Below are 19,520 nucleotides of genomic sequence, written 5' to 3'. Positions count from 1 at the left end.
TAGTATTTGAGGGCAAAGGGTTCAGGAGTGCCTGGGGAAGGTAATACTCTGGTGTGGTTGGTGGATGGTTCCGCGGACAAGGCGCGGTGCAAGAAAGGGCAGCGTTGCAGAGAATCTTTGTTGTGGACCAGGATGGCAGAGGACAAGGGGGGCATGCTGTCTGCCCAGTGGTCGACAGAGCAGTTGGTAGAGTTCTTGAACGGTATGTTTTGGCAGCAGAGTAAAGAGGCCCTGGAAGACCTAGCCAAGGTGGCTGAACGGCGGAGATCTGGGATCGAGCAGGTGGAGCAGAGGCTGGAGTCCCAGGGCCTGGTGATCCAGAAAGTGGAGGAGGCGGTGGGGGAGCATGAGGAGCAGTTTGCCTCTTTGGTGGCGGAGGTGGGAATGATGTGGGAGAGCCAGAAGAGGCTGAGGGAGAAGGTGGAGGATTTGGAGAATCTCTCCACGAGGCAAAATTTAAAGATTGTCGGGATGCCTGAAAGCACTGAATTTCCGGAGGCCTCTGTGTTTTGGCAAGGTTACTGGAGAAATTGATGGTTTCTGGAAGTGGACCAAGTGCACAGGACGCTGAGGAGGAGGCTGCAGGTGGTTGAACCGCTGAGCGCGCTGGAGGTGTGGTTGCACCGCTTTCTGGACAAGGAGCAGATCCTTCGATGGGCGAGGCAGACCAAGAAATGTACTTGGGAAGGGAGTGAATTGCGGGTTTACCAGGACCCAATGTGGAGCTGGCAAAGAGGAGGGATGGGTTCAATCTGATTAGGGCTGCCCTCTCTGAAAAGGTGGTGATTTTTGGGTATTATACCCGGCCCACCCATGGGTGACTTTCAAGAAATGAGAGCTCTGTTTTGACACGCCAGAGGAGGCGATGGAATTTGAGACAATGAACTTGGAGGAGTGTGAGGACATTGAATTTTGGAGGAGTTTTGTGTGCTTTCTGAAGTGTTTGGTGGAGGGTTTTCTGGGGCAGGTTCTTACGGGGGAGTAGTGATAATTAGTGAGCCTTCTGTTACTCTTTAGGGGTCAAAGGTTGGGATGGTTGGAGGTGGGGGGATCATTCCACCGGGTTCTTTCCCTTTTTCGGGATCAGCATGATTACTTCCTGCATCATCGTCTCCAGCAGCTCCACTTTCCAGCGCTTCATTAAACGCCGTCAACAGATGTGGTGCCAGGTCCGTCGCAAATTCCTTCTAAAGTTCCGCCGGGTACCCATCTGGCCTTGGGGCCTCCCCCGACTTCATACCCCTGATACTATCCAGCACCGCCCTCCACCCCAGGGGCTCCTCCGAAGCCTGCCTCTTTGCTTCCTCCATCTGGGGAAATTCCAGTGATGCACTATCAATTACAATGAGATGAGAGTAGAATGTAATCGAGGCTTTATTACAGAGATGTGTGACCTCCTACAGCAGCTGACGAAATGGCTGCTGTTTAGAGAGCACACATATTTATACTCTGCCTGGGCGGAGCCAGCAGCCAGGGATCGACCCTCGTGCCTGTAGTACAGGGGCCTTACCGTGAAACCCATATACTGAATACAATATAATACAACAATGACTACCACATTCACCCCCTGTTAAAAATGAGTCCAGCGGGGGTGGTGGGAAACTATATACATATAGAAATAAATGAAATGAAAAATGAAAATCACATTGTCACGAGTAGGCTTCAATGAAGTTACTGTAAAAAGCCCCTGGTCGCCACATTCCGGCACCTGTTCGGGGAGGCTGGTATGGTTGCTTTAAAAAATTACAGAGAAGGTTACAAATTTGGACGATCGGGTGCCTTGATCTGTCGTTGAGAGCACCGCAGTGCTGGTGGCGAATCGGGCATCGGCTTGGTCTTCGGTGACTCCGGGAGCATGTCGAAATCCTCTTCATCCCCGGGTGGGAGCAAGGGGGGGTGACGGATTGTCCTGGAGCGGGGACTGCGGTGGGGTACGCTGGGGGAAGGGAGGGTGGCGCTGGGGCAGAGGGGAGGGGAGGGGGTGTGTGTGGAGATCCAGCTGGTGCCAGGTCCCTGAGGGAGACTGTGTCTGTGCGGCCATAGGGGTACGCTACGTAGGTGTACTGCGGGTTGGCGTGGAGTAGCTGTACCCTCTCAACCAACGGGTCCGCCTTGTGGAGTTGCACATGTTTACGGAGGAGAACGGGTCCTGGATCCGCCAGCCATGTTGGTAGCGAAACCCCGGAGGTGGACTTCCTGGGGAAGGCAAAGAGACGTTCATGGGGGGGTTTTGTTTGTCACGGTGCATAGGAGCGACCGAATGGAGTGAAGTGCTTCGGGGAGGACCTCCTGCCAGCGGGAGGCCGGGAGATTCCTGGACCATATGGCCAGCTGTACGGCCTTCCAGACCATCCCATTCTCCCTCTCTACCTGCCCATTTCCCCTGGGGTTGCAGCTGGTCGTCCTGCTCGAGGCAATGCCCCTGTTGAGCAGGTACTGGCGCAGCTCATCGCTCATAAATGAGGATCCCCGGTCGATGTGGACGTAGGCTTGGAAAGCGAACAGAGTGAAGATGGTATTGAGGGCTTTGATGACGTTGGCAGACGTCATATCGGGGCATGGGACGGCAAAGGGGAATCGGGAATATTCGTCGACCACACAGAGAGTACGTGTTGCGGTCGGTAGAGGGGAGGGGCCCTTTGAAGTCCACGCTGAGGCTTCAAAGGAGCGGGAGGCCTTCAGGCGCGCAAGGTCTGGCTGGTAGAAGTGCGGTTTACACTCCGCGCAGACCTGGCAGTCTCTAGTGATAGCGCTGACTTCCTAGATGGAGTAGGGCAGATTGCGGGCCTTAATGAAGTGGTAAAAACGGGTGACTCCTGGGTGACCGAGATTGTCGTGCAGGGTCTGGAGTCGGTCCACTTGTGTGCTGGCACATGTACCTCGGGACAGGGCATCGGGGAGGCTCGTTGAGCTTACCGGGGCGATACAAAATCTCGTAATTGTAGGTGGAGAGCTCAATCCTCCACCTCAAGATTTTATCATTTTTGATCTTAACCCGCTATGTGTTGTTAAACATGAAGGCAACCTAACATTAGGGGGCCTCACGGTAGCATGGTGGTTAGCATCAATGCTTCACAGCTCCAGGGTCCCAGGTTCGATTCCCGGCTGGGTCACTGTCTGTGTGGAGTCTGCACGTCCTCCCCGTGTGTGCGTGGGTTTCCTCCGGGTGCTCCGGTTTCCTCCCACAGTCCAAAGATGTGCGGGTTAGGTGGATTGGCCATGCTAAATTGCCCGTAGTGTAAGGTTAATGGGGGGATTGTTGGGTTACGGGTATACGGGTTACGTGGGTTTAAGTAGGGTGATCATTGCTCGGCACAACATCGAGGGCCGAAGGGCCTGTTCTGTGCTGTACTGTTCTATGTTCTAACATTGGTTAATGAGGAGAGTGAACCTCCTGCCGTCAGGTAATGCCTCCAATGTCGCACAGCTCATACGATGGCTTGGGCCTCCTTTTCCACGGAGGAGTGCCAAATTTCGGAGGCATGGATGGTGCGGGAAAGGAATGTCACAGGCCTGCCTGCCTGGTTGAGGGTGGCAGCCAGAGCGACGTCTGATGCATCGCTCTCGACTTGGAAAGGGAGCGTCTCGTCGACCTCATGCACTGCGGCCATGGCGATGTCGGCCTTGATACGGTTGAAGGCCTGATGAGCCTCGGCCGTCAGAGGGAAAGCGGTGGATTGAATGAATGGGCGGGCCTTGTTCACATAGTTTGGGACACACTGGGCGTAGTACGAAAACAATCCCAGGCATTGTTTGAGGGCCTTTGGCAGTGGGGGAGGGGGAGATCCATGAGGGGGCGCATGCGATCGGGGTCGGGCCCTAGAACTCGGTTCTGAACCACATAGCCGAGGATGGCTAACCGGTTCGTGCTGAACACACACTTCTCCTTGTAAGTTAGGTTGAGGAGAGTGGCGGTGTGGAGAAACGTGGAAAGGTGAGCATCGTGGCCCTGCTGGTCGTGGCCGCAGATGGTGACGTTGTCCAGGTACGGGAAAGTGGCCCGCAGTCCGTACCGGTCAACAATTCGGTCCATCTCCTGTTGGAAGACTGAGACCCCGTTGGTGACGCCGAAGGGAACTGTAAGGAAATGGTAAAGGCGGCCGTCTGCTTCAAACGCAGTGTATAGGCGGTCCGCCTTATGGATGGGGAGCTGGTGGTAGGCAGATTTCGAGTCTACTGTTGTGAAGACCTGGTACTGTGCAATCTGATTGACCATATCAGATATGCGTGGGACGGGGTACGCGTCGAGCTGTGTGTACCGGTTGATGGTCTGACTGTAGCCAATGACCATCCAGTTTTTCAACCCGGTTTTCACCACCACCACTTGGGCTCTCCAGGGGCTGTTGCTGGCCTCGATAATACTTTCCCGCAGCAGCCGCTGGACTTTGGACCTGATTAAGGTCCTGTCCTGTGCGCTGTACCGTGTGCTCCTGGTGGCGACGGGTTTGCAATCCGTGATTAGGTTTGCAAAAAGGGGAGGGGGTCAACCTTAAGTGTTGCGAGGCCGCAAACAGTAATGGGTGGTAAGAGCTCGCCAAATTTCAGGGTAAGGCTCTGGAGGTTGCACTGGAAGTCCAGGCCGACTAGCAAGGCAGCGCAGAGGTTGGGGAGGACGTAGAGCCGGAAGCCGCTGAACTCTATGCCCTGGACGGTGAGGGTGGCGATGCAGTACCCCCGGATCGCCACTGAGTGGGATCCCGAGGCCAGGGAGATTCTTTGGTTAGCGGGGTGTACCGTGAGGGAGCAGCACCTTACTGTATCTGGGTGGATGAAGCTCTCCGTGCTCCGAGTCCAAAAGGCAGGATATCTAGTGCCCGTCGACCTTCACCTTTGTCGAAACGGTTGTGCGGTCGAGACTGGTCGATCGTGACCGAGGCGAGACGCGGCTAGTCGTCGGCGGTTGCTGGCGATGAGTGGCCTGATGAGGTGCCCGACGGGCAGGGGTCCTGTGGCGGGTAAGATGGCGGCGCCCACGGGTCGCACGTGTCCTGGGGCAGGCAAGATGGCGGCGCCCACGGGCCGCACGTGTCCTGGGGCAGGCAAGATGGCAGCGCCCTCGGGCCGCACGTGGTCTGAGGAGGGGGAGATGGCGGCGCCCCCTGGCTGCACGTGGGGGGTGCCGGGACAATAGCGGCGATTGAGCGGGCCTGGCACACTGCAGTGAATGTCCTTTCTTGCCACAGGCCTTGCAGAGCGCGCTCCGCGCCGGGCAGCGCTACCGGGGGTATTTGGTCTGGCCGCAGAAGTAGCATTTGGGTGCCCCGGGGTTGTATGGCTGCCGCGCAGTGCAGTCGTGGGGTTGGCTGGGGACGGTCGCTGATTGGGTCCACAATGGGGTGGCCGCTGGCGGGGTCCACAATGCACAGGGGGGTGGGCCATTCGGTCGGGGACATAAGCCTGTACGTTGCGTGAGGCGACTGTAAGCGGGAGCGCTAGTATCTTGGCTGCCGTGGGATCAAGCGTGGCCCCTTCTAAGAGGCGCTGGCGGATGTAGGCAGACCCTATGCCCGCAACGAATGCGTCTCTCATCAACAGGTTCGAATGTTCAGTGGCTGAAACAGCCTGGCAGTCACAGTCTCTCACCAGGGCGAGCAGGGCACGCCAGAAATCTTCCACAGACTCACCGGGAAGTTGGTGCCACGTGGACAGGAGGTGCCTGGCGTAGATCTTGTTGGTCCGCTGAGCGTAATGGCTCAGTAGCGCCGTGGCTTCCCCGTAGGTCGGCACTTCCTGGACGAAGGGAAAAACGTTGGAACTCAGCCGCGTGTACAGAATCTGGAGCTTCTGGGATTGGGTCTGGCGCAGACCCGATGTAAGCTTCAAAACAGGCTAGACAATGTTCAAAGTCTTTTTTTGCCGTTGTCTGCTTGAGGATGCAGCTGCAGGCGATCCGGCTTTATGTGGAGGTCCATCTCTGAAAAATCTCTGTGTAATAAATTGATGCGCTGTCAATTATGACGAGACGAGTAGAACGTAATCGAGGCTTTATTACACAGAGATGTGTGGCCTCCTACAACAGCTGATGAAATGGCTGCTGTTCGGTGAGCACACACATTTATACTCCACCTACTGGGCGAGGCCAGCAGGTAGGGATCTACCCCCGTACCTGTAGTACAGTGGCCTTACCGGAAAACCCATTTATACAATATAATACAATAGTGGTGACTATAAACATCCAGCTCGTCCATAAACCGGCCCATGTTCCTCTCCTTGTCCTCCCAGGGCCGTCTCGTTCCTCCCTGGTAGTACTTCCTAAATGCCTCCGTTTATCTTCCCCGGCTCCCACACCACATTACCAGCCCCAGTCCATATCTTCAATATTTCCCAGGATGCAGCCTGCCTCTCAGCTGGTGCGCCAGCATGCGGCTCTCCTTCTCCCGATTACTCGTATTGCACCTCTCTTCCCCTACACAGTTGCCCTATCACCCTCCTGTTGTCAACCTGTCAAACTGTCCCTGCAACTTTTTCCTCCTCGCCAATCTCTCCGCAGTGGGCACCCTGGAATACTCCCCGTCCACCTCCACTATCTCGCTCACTAGATAGTCATGTTCTTCCTTCCTTTGCTGATCCGTACGAGCCGTAAACAAAATAATTTCCATCTGGACCACTGCCTTCTGTGTTTCCCAAAAAATGGCCGCCAACACCTCCCCATTCTGATTGAACTCCACATACTCCTTAATCGCCGTCCGCAACTTATCACAAAAACGTCCATCCGCAAACAACCCCGAATCAAACCTCCATCCCAGCCTCTCCGCTCATCCTGATTTAACCGAATCTGCAGCCAGTGGGGTGCATTGTCCGAGATAACTATCCCTGCATACTCTGTCCCCTCTACCCCAACCAAAATCTCCTGGTTCAGTATTCGGCAATTCCGATTTACAACCAAGCACAGCATTGGGTACATTTGTGGGTGGCCCGTGGGGCGCCCAACATCCGCAGTGGAGGCTGGATGTGGGGTTGCTGGTGGATGAGGATACATAGAACATACAATGCAGAAGGAGGCCATTCGGCCCATCGTGTCTGCACCGACCCATATAAACCCTCACATCCACCCTATCCCCATAACCCAATAACCCCTCCTAACCTTTTTGGACACGAAGGGCAATTTAGCATGGTCAATCCACCTAACCTGCACATCTGTGAACTGTGGGAGGAAATCGGAGCAACCGGAGGAAACCCACCTACTGGGAGAACGTGCAGACTCCGCACAGACAGTGACCCAGCGGGGAATCGAACCGGGGATCCTGGCGCTGTGAAGTCACAGTGCTTTCCACTTGTGCTACTGTGCTGCCCAGGATGTCTGTGAGCAGGTGAGGGCTGCCATTCGGGGCTACATGGAGCTGTGACAGGCACTCAAGGCTGTTGTCAGGGGAAGGTAGGAGGGTTGGGGTGGGGGGGGGGGGGGGGCGGAATTCATATCAATTTGGGTACATGGTGAGAAAACGGAGCACGAGGCAAGGGAAAGCTGGTGTACGAGATTTTGCGGGTGGACAGGAGATTTGATTTTTGATTTTGATTTATTGTCACATGTACCGAAGTACAGTGAAAAGTATTTTTCTGCGGCTGAGGGAACGTACACAGTACGTACATAGTAGACAAAAGAATCATCAACAGAGAACATTGACAAATGGTCCATCGACAAACAGTGATTGGTTACAGTGCGGAACAAGTGCCAAACAAAGCAAATAAATGAGCATTTTCGGAGGCAGGATTGGTGAAGGAGAGGCAGAGGCTCCAGATGGAGTTTGGCTAGTTTCTACGGGGAAGGCAGTGGGACAGCTATGGAGGGCCAGAGGGGCAGTGCATGCGTATGGGTGTATGCTTATGGGGCAAAAGGAAGTAGGATGTTGGCCCATCAGTTGAGAAAGCAGGAGGCAGTGAGGGAGATCAATAGAGTTAGGAATGATCCGGGAAAGGTGGGGATGGATCCGAAGGGGATGAATGGGGTGCTTGATGCGTTTTATAGGCAGTACTACGAGCCGGAGTCCCCAACCAGGGAGAAGGGGATGCGGCGGTTCCTGGATGGGTTAGAGTTTCCCAAGTGGAGGAGGGGCTGGTTTCAGGGACTGGGGGATCCAATTGGGCTGAGGGAGGATGATGCAGGCAGGGAAGAGCTCTGGAGCCGGATGGGTCCCTGGTAGAGGGAGGGACCGGGGGCCATTGCTGGTGAGGGTGAAGCAAGGGGGAAGGTGGGGGAATGCCTTCCCTACATTGTCGCAGCCTTCTGTCCCCCTGATTTTGACAGGGGATAAGGACCTGGAGCAGTATGGGTCATACCGATATCACTATTGAATGTGGACGTCAAGTTATTGGCGAAGGTGTTGGCATCGTGAATTGAGGAATGTGTGCTGGGGTGATAGGTGAGGATCAGACGGGTTTTCTGAATGGGAGGCAGTTGCTGGCGAATGTGAGGTGGCAAGTCAGTGTGATCATGTTGCCTTTGGAGGGGCAGGAGGAGGTAGTGGTGACGATGGACCCGGAGAAGGCATTTGATAGGGTGGAGTAGGTGTATTTGTTGGAGGTGCTGGGGCGGTTCCGGCGGGGGTTTGTGAATTGGGTCTGGCTGCTATACATTGGTTGAGAGCATATGGACGAACCGAGTGAGTTTGGGGTACTTTTTGTGCTGCATCGTGAGATGAGGCAGGGGTGCCTGCTTTCCCCGTTGCTCTTTGCCTTGGCGGTAGAGCCGTTGGCAATGGTGCTCGGGGTGTAGAGGGATTGAGTGGGGGTCGCGGGGGTCGCATTGAGCTCAGAGCCTCATTGTATGCAGACGACCCGTTATTATATATTTCAGACTTGGCGGGTAGCAGCGGAGGCATAATGGAGATCCTGGGCGAATTCGGTCGGTTTTCGGTATACAAATTGAATATGGGAAAGAGCGAGGTGTTTCTGATAGAGGTCAGAAAAGGAGACTAGGGTGGGGATGTGCCAGGTATTTGGGTATCCAGGTAGTGTAAAATTGGGTGCAGTTGCATAAACTCAACTTGGCTCGGCTGGTGGAGCAGATGAAGCGGGAGTTTGAGGTGGGATGTGCTACCGCTGTCACTGAGAGGACGGGTGCAGACAGTGAAAATGACAGTGCTGCCGAGGTTTTTGTTTTTATTTCAGAACCTCCTTATCTTTGTTCCCAAGTCTTTTTTTAAGGAAGGTCAATGGGCTTATTTCTGTGTTTGTGTGGGCGGGCAAGACCCTGTTGGTGTGGCAGGCTTTCTTGGAGGGAGTGGGGGTCTGGCATTGCCTAACATGATGAAGTATTATTGAGCAGTGAACATTGCTATGGTAAGGAAATGGGCAGTAGGGGAGGGGTCGGTGTGGGGGTGGGTGGAGGCTGCAATTGGGGTTGGAGGGTGCCTTGATGTAGGTGCTGATCTGTAATAACCATAGGTTTGTGCCGGCAGGGTTGGACGTGAGGTTTAGGGGCTGGTGGCAGGCAGGAATTGATTGCTTCAGCAACTTGTTTACAGAGGGCACATTTGCATGGCTGGAGGACCTGGTGGAAGTGTACGAGTTGCCCAGGGGAAATGGCTTTAGGTACCTGCAGGTTTGAGACTTTGTAAGGAGAGAGGTGCCTTCCTTTCCTGGGCTGCGCCTCTGGAGTTGCAGGACACGGTGCTGTCGAAAGATGGAATAGGGGAGGGGAAGGCATTGGATGTCTGAGGAATTGATGAAGTGGGAGGGAGCCCTGGTGGTGGATATTAAGCACAAATGGGAGGGGGAGCTGACACGTGGGCAGTGGCCTTGCGGAGGATGAATGTGTCCCCGTCATTTGCGACGTTGAGCCTCATCCAGTTTGTTTCTTCAACTGTTGAACTTAGAACATAGAACAGTACAGCACAGAACAGGCCCTTCGGCCCTCAATGTTGTGCCGAGCCATGATCACCCTATTCCTGTAACCCAACAACCCCCCCCCCCCCGTTAACCTTACTTTTATTAGGGCACTACGGGCAATTTAGCATGGCCAATCCACCTAACCTGCACATCTTTGGACTGTGGGAGGAAACCGGAGCACCCGGAGGAAACCCACGCACACAGGGGGAGGACGTGCAGACTCCACACAGTGACCCAGCCGGGAATCGAACCTGGGACCCTGGATCTGTGAAGCATTTATGCTAACCACCATGCTACCCTGCTGCCCCTCAAAAGGGATTTCAAAGCTGATCACAACATGTGCATCTTATGAGTGAATAGGGTAGGTATATTAAATTATTTTGACCCAAAAGTAGAGCTAACAACATAGAAAACATGATTGAGTTTTATATTTGGAGAAGTTGAGTTCAAATAGGTCTTTAAGGATGAATAGATCCCGAGATGAAAAGAGGGAAAAAGATATTTCAGCAAAGGGATACTTAACTGAGTGGCTGTGGGGGAGAGCCCTGAAGACCAGCTCCTTTGTGTCTCAGTTATTAAAGGTGTTGACTTTGAGGCAGCCACCCAATGTTAAGCATGGGGAGTCTTTGTTTTAGGAAAACATTTCTTTATGAACCTTCTTTTGGGATTCCATATGGGAGTGGAAGTGTCTGAGAAATTGAGGTGTAACTTGACAACAGTCCTTTGACTTGGGTGGTAATTACTGGAATTTTGTGGTTAAACTCTATAATGGGTTGTTACCAAAAAAGGTATTTTAATTGTGTTCTTTCAATTAACCTTGTTTTGGGGTTTATCCTGGAACACTGTTTTAACTGTGTAACTTTATCTTGTGTGCTAAGTTTTCTTATTAACAAATCCTTCAATTTTTTTAATTCTAAAGGTGTTCTTGGAGTCCTCTGCTTTTGAGGCCGGTAGCTCTTGATCAACGAGACAGACATCATGCTGGGGGTTGATTTGCTCAGCAATAACATCAGTTAGGGGTGTGACAGCATAACCAACCCTATCGAATAAAATTCTGACTTTCAGTTTTCATACCATATACTACCTTTACCTTTTCCACTTCTATTGGTACTGCATATGACAGAGGTTACAGTGAGGCAGAGCTGCCTTTCTTCAGTGCACCTAACTAAATTTGTTTTTGAATGATTTCATGAGGGGCAGTATATAGATTAAGAATAGGAGGAAGCTAAGAATAGATTTGTCTTAGGAAAGGTCATCGTGCAAAGGAAAAAAGCTATTGCTGGAGCTTGTCGACTTACAATTTAAGATGGAGCTGAGTGTTTGCTGGATGACAGTTGGAAGGCATTATTAGTGGAAGATGTGATCAACAGTGCTGAAGTCAAGGTTCCACAGAATATCATTGGCAACTGAGAATAGTCAGGATTTGGGGGAAATTGGGCCTCTTTCTCCTTGCAGGTGCTTCGGGATTAATCTTTTAACACTCGATTCCAGGAGGAGAGTTAGCACCTGTAACTGCAGAGAGCATTCAAGAATGCAAAACTCAAAGCAGAAAACAAGTTTAACACGATTGCTGATGTTGGTTACAAATGATGAATCCTTGATTTGAGCCAGTTTGTAGCTGGTGTGAAGTATAAGCAGCCATCGACCAGTTGTGCTATACCCTGCTCGGAATCATCATAGAATTTACAGTGCACAAGACCATTTGGCCCATTGAGTCTGCATCAGCCCTTGAAAAGGGCACCCTACCTCAGCCCACACCTCCACCCTATCCCTGTAGGTGTGATTACTGGGTTAGAACATAGAACGATACAGCGCAGTACAGGCCCTTCGGCCCTCGATGTTGCACCGACATGGAAAAAACTAAAGGCCATCTAACCTACACTATGCCCTTATCATCCATATGCTTATCCAGTAAACTTTTAAATGCCCTCAATGTTGGCGAGTTCACTACTGTTGCAGGTAGGGCATTCTACGGCCTCACCATTCTTTGCGTAAAAAACCCACCTCTGACCTCTGTCCTATATCTATTACCCCTCAATTTAAGGCTATGTCCCCTCATGCTAGCCACCTCCATCCGCGGGAGAAGGCTCTCGCTGTCCACCCTATCTAACCCTCTGATCATTTTGTATGCCTCTATTAAGTCACCTCTTAACCTTCTCTCTAACGAAAACAACCTCAAGTCCATCAGCCTTTCCTCATAAGATTTTCCCTCCATACCAGGCAACATCCTGGTAAATCTCCTCTGCACCCGTTCCAAAGCTTCCACGTCCTTCCTATAATGAGGCGACCAGAACTGTACGCAATACTCCAAATGCGGCCGTACTAGAGTTTTGTACAACTGCAACATGGGTTAATCATTTTTTGGACTCGAAGGGCAATTTAGCATGGGCAATCCACCTGACGTGCACATCTTTGGACTGTGGGAGGAAACCGAAGCACCCAGTGGAAATCCACCGCAAGACAGTGATTCAAGTGGGAATCAAACCTGGGACCCTGGTGTTGTGAAGCAACTGTGCTACCCTGACACCCTTAGGGTAGAGCAACATTGATATAATTCTACTAAAAAGCAGAATCCTCCCTGAACTTTGTGCGATCCATTTTCAGAAGTGGAGCCCAAGGCAAAAACAACAACTCCAAGTCCCCTCACAACCACCCACCTATATGTCAGAGGGAACAGGCATGCGCAGTAGCCCGGAAGTAAATCCGGGAGGTCAGCCTCAGTTGCTGGCTGTCTCAGGGAGGCGGCCATTTTGTGAGTCGGCGCAGAAGCGGCGAGTGTTGCGCGCGCCGCGGGGCCCGGATGAGCAGACGCTGTTAGTGCGAAAGGCGGCGGCGTCCCCGAGACCGACAACAGCGAAGCGACGACTCCAGGTGTCGGTCCGAGGCACAGGCCCAGCCCTAAAATCACAGCCTTGCACCGCCCCCAACCCCCTGTCTCCTTCACCACGACCCCGGGCCTGAAGAGTGGAATGTGCGGCGGCCCCGATCGGATGGAGTGAGCGGCACCGGGGAGTCGCGGAACTCAATGCCGAGTTCGGATACGCGCGGCGGGAGCCGGGGTCGCAGCCCCAGCGGGAGGAGACGCCAGAGTGAGAGCGGCCCGGCTCAGGCCCGGGAGAAAGGCCGCTGCGCAACGGCCGCCGCCACCACCACCGCAGCCGCTCCTCCGCGTCCTCCCTCGAGTTCGCGGCGCAGGAAAAACCGCAGGAAGCGCTCAGCTGAGAGCCGGGCCCAGCGGAGGGACGGCAAATACCCGGTCACCGCCGCGGCGGCCGCCGCCTGCTCGACCTCGGGCCCCTCCGCCATCCCGCTCTCGCTGCGTGGCCTGGTCGAGTACGACGACGTGAGCTCGCAGTCAGAGAATTTCGGCTTCAGCCCCGCGTCTTCCGCCGGGCGCCGGCCCGAGCGCGCCCGGGACAAGGAGAGGCGGAGACGGGACAGGGGCAAAGAGAGCTCCCGGTCCCGGGCCGACGGCAAGGCCAAGAATAAGAGCCGGAGCCGGAACAAAGCGCCGGCAGAGCAGCCGGCCCAGGGCGACAAGGAGGCCCGAGGAGGCCGTGCTTCGCACCGCAGTGACAAAGAGACGCCCGCGGCTTACAGGGAACCCCCGCCGCGGGCCTACCGGGAGGCCGACTGGGAGGCTCCGCGGGCCTACCGCACCTCGGCCTCACCTGGGACCCGCAGTTCGCCTTACCGGGAGCCCAGCCCGTACGGGACGGCCCTGTCCTGCTACCCACAGGCTTTCGGAGCCGGCTCCAGCCACAGCCCCAGCAGGCCCGCCACCTTCGAGCTGTACGGTCGCAGCCCCCCGCCGCCCCTCTTCTCTTTCAAGCCGCTGTACAGCTCGCGGGAGCCGGCCTTACACCCCAGCTACACCGGCCGTTCTCCCAGCCCGTACTCTGCTTCTTCCCGCCGCCGCTCGCCCAGCTTCTCCCGGCACCTCAGTCCCTACGAGTATGGCGGCCTGTCCCCCGCTCCTTACTCCAGCAGCAGCCGGCGACGCTCATCCAGCCCCTTTAGCCGGAGCCCGGAGCTTAGGTAAGGCAGCTGTCAGTCTGTGAACGTCCCAAGTACTAACATCCTTATAATGTCATTACATTTCTACAAAGAGATCGAAAATTAACCTGAAATAATACATTTTTCATGCATCAAATGTACCATAAATCTTGGGATATAATATTTACCAAGAGACCTGAAATATTTGCATTCGTTCATGAAACATGCTATAAAGTTTCAAGTTTATATCAAATATTGCAGTCCGAACAACAATGTATCCATACATGAAATATACTTTAAAGCCTGAAATAAACAATACACGTATTACACTGTTTATACATACCTAATTTATGTCAAATACTTCTGCCATACATTACATTGTGGATGCTGAGTAGCTAATATCACATAACCGTCAGAAAGATAATTTTATTTATATAAAACATGTCCAGTATGTTATATATTGTTTGCACATTTTATAAAGTATGTTTTTAAAGTTTGTAGCAGAATAATTATAGTTTCAAATTGTTTTGATATCTAAAAGGGGAAAGTTATGTAGTGTTGGCTTGGGTTGTATAAAACGAATTGATCTGCTAATGTCCTGAAGGTCTTGAAGGGTATGCATATTCTTTGTGAAGGAACAAATTTGCAAATGAATGTCTCAAACATGATCTTCATATTATTAATGATGTTTGCACACTTGCGGTTTTTGTGTATGTTAGAGAGAGAAAAATAAGTGACTTACAGTACCCTCTTGTGAAATCACGGCCTTGTTTTGTCGTTTGCCATTCTGGATGTGCTTTAATTCTCTACCAGTTCTTAGTGGTGGCAGCAAAAGATCCTCTAATGGGTGTGACACTACGAAGTACTGTGATATTTCAGCAGGCATTTTGCTAATGTGCAATCAAATGGTTTTGTTTGTGTTAATTTTAAAATACTTTGGGAACTAAAGCACTGTAGTTAAAGTATTACATTCTTGTTTGTTAGGCTGACAATGTATGTTTTGATGACAGATTTTGTAATAATTTGTGGAAGTTTAACATTCTACAAAGTTACTGGAAGTCTGTGTAGAATGTGAGGATCTAAGTAAGAATGAGTCTTAACATAAGTGTTGTTTCTTGTTTGAGCATTGTTCTGCCCCTCATGGTATTGTATGACAGATTTCAGTAGCTGGTTGTAGTTGTCCAGTTTAGTGACTTTTTAAGCAACTGTTTCTTTAACAATCAAACCCTCCCAAGTTGCTTATACTGTTGTTAGTTAAAAAAAACTCTGCTTTGTATTTATGATTTGTCTGTGGCAGTGGTGTCAGAGCTCTTTGTCTTCATTGGAACAATGGAGCCTTAGGGACTTGTAGTGTTTGTCATTAATTGCAAAAATCTCAAGTTGCTAATACAAATGTGTTTTGGTGCTCTGAATTGGGATTTATAAGTCAACAATGCTGAGGAAGAAAATCCATTTGAAATATCCTGACCCACAAAATTTGGACAGGACTAAAATGTAAGAAAGAAACACAAGAACCTAATAGGGCCTGTGCATGGAGATCGGGATTGCTGGGGTTTCAGAGTAACCCACGAACTATTGTTTGGATTCACCCGTGTTCTGTTAGCAGTGAAAAGTGGGCTTGCATATCAGCTGATTGGGTTATCTTGAGTAACATTGTGTATGTTATCTTTCCAGCTCTCATGTTGCTCAAATTGAACCTATGGTGCGAAGACCAAACAAACTCTACATGCTTTCTCTGGCTTTAATTTGTTATATTTCAAAGTTTGTGTTTAACCTCTGATATTTGGCCAACATTCTGTGAAAAGTGTGTAGCCCTACATAGATCTTAACAAGTGAGTAACCTGAGAGCTCATATTATGGAGAGTGCATTCATTATTCTCCTTGTTATATGCTAGCGCAGGAATGTCCAGGTTTCTTCAGGAGCTGCATGATGTAGAGTAAACCAAAAACTGAGCCTGCAGTTTCAATACCTCTGCTGAAGGCAAATAATGCAAATTTTAGTTATTTATTAATATATGACATTTACATACATTAATTGGTTCAGACTTTGCATTCAAATTAAATGATTTGTATATTAGGTCTAATATTTGGGTTTTTATTGATTCCATGATTTGCACTTTCAGGAGGCCTAAGTCACGGAGTAGAAGTCCATATTATTCTAGACGCTCAAGATCTCGCAGCAAGCACCGCGTGTCAAGGTCTCGCAGTCGTCAGTCAAGCATTTCACCAAACAGTTTAACTTATAAAACTAGTCTTGCAGCTGAGCTGAGTAAGCACAAAAAAGCAAGAGCTTTTGAGGCCGCTAAAAATAATGCGAAAGCCTCTAATGCACTTAATGCAACTACTGCCAAAGCAAGTAGCAATGCTAGTTCAACGACAACACATGCATCTCAAACAAAGGATATAAGAGAGATAAATAAGCTCAAAACTGAGCGACTAACAGTTTCCCCATTAGACACTGGAATCCAGGCAATAGTTAAAAATGAGAAACTGAAAGCCAAGGTGATTACTCAGGAGGTAAAAATAGACTTTGACTCGAATGTGGAAAAAAAAGAGGCAGCACAGACAAACTCGGGGGCAAAAGTTCCCAAAATCCCAACTGTGAAAGTGGAGTCAATTATATCAAAAGAGAAGCTCAAGCAAGCTGTGGCAAGTGAAGCTGCAAAGGAGAAAGAAAAGAACATAACTCTACAAATAGCAACGCTGCCACCATTACCTCCGCTCCCAGTGTTGACCAAGGAGGAGCATGAAGATGTGAGCAGGTGAGAGTTGCTGTATAACTTGGTGAAACGTTCATAAGAGTTGGGACAGGAAGTGATGAAGAGTTGATTAGCTTTTGAAACTTATTGCTTTCTGAATTTTATTCTCACTTTTCTTTCTTTAAATTTTTCCAATTAAGGGGCAATTTCGCATGGCCAATCCACCCACCCTGCACAGTTTTGGGTTGTGGGGGTGAGACCCGTGCAGACACGGGGAGAATGTGCAAACTCCACACGGACAGTGACCCGGGGCCGGGATCGAACCCGGGTCCTTGGTATCGTAAGGTAGCAGTGCTAACCACTGTGCCAGTGTGCTGCCATTATCTCGCATTTCTATTTGCAAATGCATTTGTTTTGACCATAGTCAATCGTTCTTTAAAAGTGCAGGCCTTCGATTGCATTTATAGGGCAACTTTTTTATATTCAACTTTATGAAGTGCTCCAGGTCCAATGATTGACTTCTGAAGTGAAATTGTGTAAACTGTATTCTGACCTCAATTGCAACAACAGCATTGAAATAAATGATCAGTTGATTGGTTTCAGTGATGTTGGTTGCGGAATAAATGTTGACCAGGATACAAGAAAACTTCCTATTCTTCCAATCATGCCATGGATTTTTTATACCTAACTGAGAGGGTATGTGGGGGTTTGGTTCAGCATTTGATCCGAAATGGAGTGCTGCACTCCATTAAGCTAGATTATTCTTTTAAAATGTAATAGTGCAGTGGTTTTGTTACTGGATGAGTAGTCCAGAACATGAGTTCACGTTCCACCATGACAGATTGGAAATTTGGATTCAGTTTTTAAAAACAAAACTGCTACATTTGCCTTCTCAGGGCAGTTGTGTATGATTAATAAATACAGGCCTAGTCAGCGACTGTCACATCCCAGGAATATGTAAAAATAATTCTGGAGTGAAACCCGAAGCCGCAAACCTGACTTAGGAAAGTGAATTATACCAAATGGAGTAAGCTGTTGCTCAATAAGGTAAGCCATTACTTGAGGGTTTCTTGGTGCTTTGACAGGTGAGACAGAAACATGTGTGCTTGGGTCAGGTTTGAATGTTGAATAATTATTTTGTTTCAGTATTTGCAGTGGAGGGAACCTGGTGAATGTCCTATGGAAATTAATGTTAAAATAATAAGGATGGGACTTAACAAAATGAATACATGCAAAATCACAGATGTAGAAACTAATGGCACTGCCCCAAATCCCCAGAATCAGATGGTTTCCATTCTAAGGTTTTAAAAGAAGTAAGTGAGAACATGGCAGATGTTCTATTTTCCAAAGTTCACTTGATTTCAAGAACTATTCTTTTCAAAATTTGTGCACTGCATTCCACTATTTAATAAAGGTGAGAGAGGGGAACCAGAGCCAAGTTAGTCTAGTGTAAATTGCCAGAAAATTACAAGTGCCTGTAATGAAGGAAAGGTTTAATGAATGACCTGATCAGTGTTAGCATGGATTTGTAAATTGCAGGTCATGCCTGATGAAGCTGATTGAACATTTTGAAGAGCAACCAAGCTGACAGATAGAAAACCACATATCCAAGCTCGTCACTGACCAAGATAAATAGCAATGTAGTCTGTCTAGATGGAAGCATAACATTATAAAAATATATTAATACATTAGTTGAAAGGGAAACTGGGAAATACATTTCAATGTAGCCAAATGTGAAATCATCCACCTAAAACGAGAAACCAGAATACTTTCTAAATGGTGAAAAACTAGAAATAGCAGAGATCCAAAGATGCTTTGTGGTCAATATAAATAGGTCACTAAAATATCCTAAGCACACTCTACAAAGAGCCCGACATTTCAGAAGTGAAATTAAGAAGCAGTTTGAGAGACACACAATGGTAGAAATGTGGGACCCTCTTCTATGAGTGGCAATTGGTACTTCACCAATTGTAAATTTTACATCTTGTGATTGGTAGAGCTTTGCTAATTAAAGATATTAAGGGATATTGGACAAAGATGGTTATTTAGAGTTCAGCCATTTAGCTGCAGATCAGCCATGATCTCATTGAATGGCGGAGCAGGCTTTAGGTGCTTCTGTTCTCGTGTTCCTCAGTCTGGTTAAAACTTATTGCACCAAAATTGTGTTTATAAATAATTCGACCTGCATTGTTGACTGCCTTGCACATGCTGGAGCTCTTTATTTTATGTCAACAGGCAATATAGCAGTAAGAAAGTGGTTTGCACTGTCCACTGTCATGTTCTCTATCCCCCAGATTGTAGAAGATGGTTGCCAACATCATAGTCATAGCATATAGCATACAGTACTGGGATAGAAGCAGAGATTCTGGCTATAAATCCAGATCACCCGCTGTGAAGTTGAATTCCACAAAAACATGTTGTCACCTCTACGGGCTGTAACTGACGAAACAGATAAATCAGTCGGAATTTGGATTATACTCGATACAAACTTTATTTAATACAACTTTATTTAACTCAAGGCTTTAGTTATGTGCTTATTTGAACAGTTACATAAATTTCAAGACTCTCAACCTGAATTCAAAATATAACCCGATAGAACTGGCCAGGCCCGCTCTGGAGGGTTTGTCTTTCTTCTCCAGTTCCAAACCCAGGTCTACTCTCCATGAATGTTGATTCCCGGGGTTACTGCTGTTGAAATCTCGGAAACTCCTTTTTATAATGTTTTAGCTCCTATAAACAATTCTCTACTATGCAAGCATCAGTTGCCCTTGGAGAGACTTTTTTTTTGCTCTTTCAACACCGTGTTATCGGCGAAGAGTTCAGATTCGCAAGTTGCTGTTCATCCTTTTCCCGCGAAACTGGTTTAGCTCACCAGGCTAAATCACTGGCTTTTAAAGCAGGCCAGCAGCACGGTTCGATTCCCGTACCAGCCCCCCCGAACAGGCGCCGGAATGTGACGACTAGGGGTTTTTCACAGTAACTTAATTGAAGCCTACT

General features: G+C 49.6%; 1 protein-coding gene across 1 annotated transcript in view; it reads left to right on the top strand.

Moving 5' to 3' along the window:
• Positions 1-12,602: 12,602 nt before the first annotated feature.
• Positions 12,603-19,520, top strand: part of LOC119972721 (cyclin-dependent kinase 13-like) — a 96,771-nt gene continuing 89,853 nt past the window's right edge. Inside the window, 2 exon segments of the mRNA XM_038809933.1 lie at positions 12,603-13,866; positions 15,948-16,586. Coding sequence (XP_038665861.1) covers positions 12,854-13,866; positions 15,948-16,586 — 1,652 coding nt within the window. The 5' untranslated portion in view covers positions 12,603-12,853.

This window comes from Scyliorhinus canicula, chromosome 10 (assembly GCF_902713615.1).
Source record: "Scyliorhinus canicula chromosome 10, sScyCan1.1, whole genome shotgun sequence".
NCBI classification, from domain to species: domain Eukaryota; kingdom Metazoa; phylum Chordata; class Chondrichthyes; order Carcharhiniformes; family Scyliorhinidae; genus Scyliorhinus; species Scyliorhinus canicula.
The sequence above is the reverse complement of the archived record's forward strand: the minus strand, read 5'-3'. Positions and strand labels throughout refer to the sequence as shown.